This window comes from Phyllostomus hastatus, unplaced genomic scaffold, assembly GCF_019186645.2.
Source record: "Phyllostomus hastatus isolate PE091 unplaced genomic scaffold, TTU_PhHast_1.1 phas_scaffold_1674, whole genome shotgun sequence".
Lineage (NCBI taxonomy): Eukaryota > Metazoa > Chordata > Mammalia > Chiroptera > Phyllostomidae > Phyllostomus > Phyllostomus hastatus.
Genome location: NW_025334011.1, coordinates 20,723,189 through 20,729,188, shown reverse-complemented (window position 1 = coordinate 20,729,188; position 6,000 = coordinate 20,723,189). Strand labels below are relative to the sequence as shown.

Sequence of the window (6,000 nt, the reverse complement as noted above, 5' to 3'; positions counted from 1 at the left end):
GGTTGAAAGAAGGTGAAGAAACTATTCAAAGAACATGTATGAAGGACCCATGGACATGGACGACAGTTTGTGGACTTACTGTGGGAGCTGGGGGTGGGCTGAGCAGAGGAGGGCAAAGGGGGAAAAATTGGGACAACTGTAATAGAATAACAATAAAATATTTTAAAAAGAAAATATATTTTTTTAAGTTATAACCACATTAAACCTCTGCACCTTGTAAAATAAATAAGGTTCTAAAGATTCTGTTTTTTCAACAAAAAATCCTTGATTAGAGTGTGGATTAAACAGTTATCACAAAACCAAATGGAAAGAAAAAAATCTTAATCTAACACTAAAATCTTTCCATTCTGCAAGGTAAAATCCTTTGACTTCATTAGGCCCATATGATCTTACCTATAAGTGGAACCTAATCAACAAAACAAACAAGCAAGCAAAATACAACCAGAGACACCAAAATAAAGAACAAACCGAGAGTAACCAGAGGGGAGAGGAGAGGGGGATAATGGGGGGAAATAGGATAAGGGCCGTGAAGGACACGTATAAAGGACACATGGTCAAAGGGGGTAGGTTCCAGGGTGGGAGGAGGGATGGGTGGGGTAGGAGGACCTGATGGTGTGAAATTGGTGACAGCTGCACTTGAAAAACAATTTTAAAAAAGGCCGATTCTAAAAAAATTGATTAACTTTAGATGGTTCTTTAAAAAATGGTAATTATTGATAGGAAAAAGTTGGGTTCATGAACCACTTTTATTTGATTTCCCTGAAAACTTGCCAGACGAAAGTTCTTACTTTTATCCACCTTCATTGTTACCTTCAGAGTAGCTTTCTCCATAGCAACTGAAAACTTTGCTGGGCTGAAATAATCCATTCCAGCTCCCAGTGCACAGTCAAGGAATTTTAAAAACAGAGAACTTTGCAACCACAAAATACTCTCTGAGATTTAAAAGGCCGCAAAGCTCCAGATAAATAATCATTTGTCTTCTTCTGAAGGTAAGCACTGGGTTTAAAAATGTTTGTATCATCTTCTGCCATTTTTAAAATGCTAACCCAAGAATCTTAAATGCCTTAAAAAAACCCCATAAAAGTAATCCCAGTATGTTTTTTTCCTACCCAACAGTCACTATTACCTTATCTCTGGGCCAAAATCTGACATGTTGTTAACATTTTGCATTTCTTCTCCTTCTTCTTTGCCTCTCCTTCTCCTTCTTCATCTTTTTGACAGGAAGTGGGATTTATTGGTGGATGTAAAGTGGAGGCCAAGACTCTGAAATTTTGCATTTCTTAAGCAACTGTTTGAAGAGATTAATGTTTTCCAAAGAGCTGATTAGCTCTAAAGTTGTCCCACCATCCTTTTAATGACCACTGACTATGTGGATTTATCATGGCTCATGAGGTCTTGAAACTCTCTCTTTTTCAAAATTCTCACCTGGGAATATGTTTTTATTGATTTTAGAGAGAGAGGAAAGGGGTGGAAGAGAGATAGAAGAGGAGAGGGAGAGAGAAACATAGATGTGATGAAAGGGAAACGTCTGTTGGTTGCCTCCTGTATGCACCTCAACCAGGGATCTAACCTGCCAGGTAGGTCTGTGCCCTGACCAGGAATTGAACCCGTGACACAATCATTTTTGGTCGACACAATCATGCTCCAACTGAGCCACATGGCCAGGGCTCTATATCATTTGTACTTTTAATAAACTAAAATCTAAAAACTGACTAGTGTTTTCTGAATGTTACTATTTTTTTCTTGTATTCTCCTTTGTCTAAAACCTTCTAATTCAACACAACATTGATAATTTACTAAAATGTATTTTCCCTTTTGTTTTATTTACTTAGTTCAACAATAGGGACCACAAAGCACTGAGAGTTTTACTTAACAAGGAGATAAAATGGGGAAGTTTCCTGTCCTGGCTCTCATGACTCATACCCCCAGCATGATGGACAGAGAAATGTATTCTCCTTAATTTTTTGACTCTAGGTTTAGTTCAGAGAGAGACAATGTAACAAAATTCTTGGCTTTTCTACAGTCGGAAAGTCTATAACCATGATAGTTTCTGACCATTTGGGGTTATAAATGACCTACAGACTCCCTGTTGTTCAGAAACAGCTTGTCACTGCAAATCAGCTTAGCCACCCAATTAATGAATCCTTTCAAATATGTTGCAGGCACAATAATTAAAGACTTTATTTTCCCCCTTCCCCACAGAAATTCCTCTGGTTACCATTTCTCACCGTGAACACTAACCCACCTGCTCCATCAAAGACAGACTTGAGATAAAGGAAGAGTGGAAATGTGCTTCTGGACAAATCTTTCAGTATTCTGCCTGCCATTGTTCCTTCTTCTCGGCCTTGTTTCCTCTACTGAGACAGAGAAATCTTCCACGCAGGACAGCAGCAGCACTTGGAGTCCTGGCCAGCTGACAGAAGTACTCCGAGTTCTCTCTGCTGGCGACCACCCACCCCTGAACCACTCAAGAAGCCTTATCAAAACACTGTTAGAGAAAACTGGCTGCCCCCGGAGGACAAATGGAATGCAAGGAGACTGCAGTCTGGTTAGTGCCACAGAATGGGATCAGGTACCAGGGCGGGTTCAGAAGAGAGCAGTGGATTTTCTAGCCTTTTACTTTGGTAAAGCACAGTAAGGAGAAACTTCCAGGACTCAAGTGCATAGAGCATAATAACTCCCATATATGGGAGACAAAAAGTCATTCTGCATTTTGCATATAGCACTTAAAGACAGGGAGAATTTTCTTTTTTATTAAAAAGGCAATGTTTTGTACGCCTTTCTACAACCCTTCTGCAGGTTGGAAGGTATTGACTTGTGAGTGTGAATTCAGTTTTCTCTTCTTTAGCAATCTTTACTGGTAGATCTTCTTTACTGATTTACCAGTCCCTTTTGTGAGTTTGCCGTCAACTTGCACAGGACAGGTTAGAGAGGTACTGTTTCTGAGGCATAAAAACAGTGATCAGATGTTTGTCTAATGTTGAATTTTTAAGTGCTTTTCCCCAAATTATCAATGGCATTTTCTAATATTTTGCACGGTGGGTAACGAAGTGGATAATCATCTCAAAAATAAGAAACCCAAGTCGGGAATGGAGTGCCATAGGTGAAGCTAAAATGAAGCCCAGGGCTCCTGCGTCCCAGCTCCCAGCCTTTCCCTGGCTGACCAGGCCACTCAGACCCTGGCTGCACGTCAGGGTCGCCTGGGCAGGTTTCACGAAATACCCTTGTAGGGGCTTCCGCTTCCAGAGACTGAGATTACACTTGCCTAGGACAGAATTTTTTAAATTTCTTCAGGCCAGTTTAATGTAAAGTTACATTAACGTGAAATCAAAATGTCTGTATTGGGAGGGTGGTATGGTTGGGGGATCGACAGGAGTAGCACAGGGGGTGGGAATCCATGTCTTTAAATGTCCACGGACACAAGCGCTCCACCATTCTTTTCCTGACTGGTGAGATTTTTCAGAATGAACCCAATAAATAAATAAATAAATAAAGATGCAAAAAAAAAAACCCCCACAAAAAAAAACCTAATAAGAGAAGCAAATAAGTGGACCCCAAAATAAATTTTGGCAGACTTTCTCAATCCTGCTTGGTTCTAGGGGAAACATTTCTGGCCAAGTGTTTTGTTTTTTTCATAACAGAATATTCTGTCTTGCTCACAGACAGAATATTTCTCTGTTCTGTGCAAACAATAAATAATTCAATAATTAGTGTTATTCCCAAGGGTTTCCTCAGAAAACATGTGTTCTAGTAGGCAGCTCATCTGTGATGACATTAATTTATATATATAGCAACATAAGACTTCCCACTGGAAATAACTAGGAGTCATATCTTATTAATGTCCTCTGAGAATTTGCTTCAGGGAAATGTTCTCTAATGACAGACACGCCTTATTAAGGCTGGTTCAATATTAGGTTAGCTTGGGGGGATGTAAACATGCAAAATTGTTCTCCATTTTTTGGGGGGAGGAGGAGTTGTTTTGCACTTTTTGGTTCTGTGACGTTATTGAGAATTTGGCCAAGTCAGCTTCCGTTTGAATTAGTTCCATGCCTAGGAAGCGAAACACTCTCTCTAATAGTTTTGCTCCCTTGCTGCTGCTATTTCTTTTTCTCTTTGGAAAAGACTGAGGTTAAAAAAAAAAAAGGAAAAAGGCAAATCTCAGATTAACCTGCTCAGAGAACTAGAGTTCACCTGAATCACCACAAGCAAGGAGCTGGGGCACCTCCCCGTGTCATCCATAAATGCTCAGAAAGAAATGGTGTCCATTGCTTTCAAAAACACACACGTCCCGGCACAAATCACAGGACTTCCGTCGTCATTGGATCTTTGTTTGCCTTTTTAAGGATTTTGTCCACCGAGAGGCAGCATTTGTATTAGAGATTTTGTGGTGAAAAGAGGACAAAAGTGTGAGTTCATATCCCCAAATATCTGAAAAAAGAGGAAGTGAAGATGAAAACAGTTCCAAATTCTATTTGGGGTCCAGGTAAAAACTGATGTCTTTTAAAAATCAATCTGAAGCATTTGAGAGCACTGTGCATTTAAAAGTAAATGTATTCAAGCTGCAGCCTTTGAAAATAGGTAGTCTTGCCTGATGGGGGCCTTTTCTTAATGAGAGGGGTTAGAACAGAGTTTTGATGAGTTTAACGAGGGATTAAGTAACTCCAAAAGAATAAATTGCACTTCGGTTATGATGAGAACCACGACCACTACCCTATGTGGGTTCCAGGTGTATTGGAGGGAAAAGAACCTGGTTGTGTCTGGAGTCCACCAGCAGTGTTCTGGCAACTTCTAGCTGTTAGGATTTGCACAACTTCAACTTCCTCCTTCAAAAGGCCCATGGGGGAGGTTCCTTCCTCAAGCTGCTTTCTGTGAGGACCACATGGCCATGTTTGAATGAGCTTGGGCACAGCGAGTCCCCTTGTATTTCCTGTACCTCATGGAAATGTCCAGTCCTCCTTTTCCAGGGACACTGTGTAGCAGTGTTTGCAAAGTACCTGCAGTGCTGCTGGGAAATGAGACATTCCTTAGCATTGCCCTCCTGCTGGTCCCCAGCTCCCCTCAACTCTCCCAGGAGTTTGGTGTTTCCAACCAAAATCTCCAGGCAATTCTCATTCTCTGACCAGTTTAAGGAAGAGAACCACTGCTTTAAGGCTCTGCATCTAATTCACACACCTCCTTCCTTTAGTCCTAACTGCCCAGTTAAAAGTGTGAAAAGCATCAAACTTTATCTTGTTTATCTAACAAGTTTATCTTAACTCTTCCCACTTAAGACTTCTTTTTGGCAGTCAGAAATGCCACTAAATCTAGAACAGACCCTCAAAAAGCTACTGCCTGCCATCAGCTGACATCCATCCTGATTTTTGTTTGGGAGGAACTTGGAATACAATTTCCCCCTTGTATTTTACAGTCACTTGTTAATAATGCCCGCCCCCCACCCCCACCAAAAACCCCCCAACACCTTATAAAAAGCTAAGAATTTAAAAGAGGTCAGTGGGTTTACTCATGATCCCAAATCAAATTCTAAACATCTTTTGGTCTAAAACCCTTAAGGTTTATCCTGCAGGTTTGATCACTGCTTTATTCATGCAGAAGAAGAACAATTTCATGCAGCTTTTGTCCTTGAGGCTCTCACCTGGCAGACAAACAGTGAATGAAGCTGAATTAGAGCCTGTGGAAAATTACCCAATATCTGAGTGGTCCATTTAGTTTAGTAAGGAGGGCATCTCACATTTTAAGCAGTCTTTACCCAAAGTTCATAAAAATTTTACAACTAATTCCCAGAATCTGTGCTTCCCTCCTCCCCCTTAAACCTTATGCCTCCACCTGACAAGATTAAAAGAGAAATCAATGGCTTGTTCCTGAATGAGCCCATTCTTCTTAACAAAGAGTCAGAGCTTTGGACAGATCTTGATGCGCACGGGGTGCCAGTGTGTGCAAAATTTTTGCAAACATCCTCTCCCAAACTCAACTGAGCCTCTGCAAAAACTTTAGCTAAAACTG

At 40.7% G+C, this 6,000-nt stretch overlaps 1 protein-coding gene across 2 annotated transcripts in view; it reads left to right on the top strand.

The window, feature by feature from the left end:
• Nucleotides 1-894: 894 nt before the first annotated feature.
• The window catches only part of SLC39A12 (solute carrier family 39 member 12), a 62,660-nt gene continuing 57,554 nt past the window's right edge, over nucleotides 895-6,000 (top strand). For both annotated transcript variants that reach the window (XM_045858018.1, XM_045858017.1), the window contains exons 1-2: nucleotides 895-989; nucleotides 2,203-2,548. In XM_045858018.1, coding sequence (XP_045713974.1) covers nucleotides 2,288-2,548 — 261 coding nt within the window. In that variant the 5' untranslated portion in view covers nucleotides 895-989; nucleotides 2,203-2,287. The remainder of the gene's footprint in view (nucleotides 990-2,202; nucleotides 2,549-6,000) is intronic.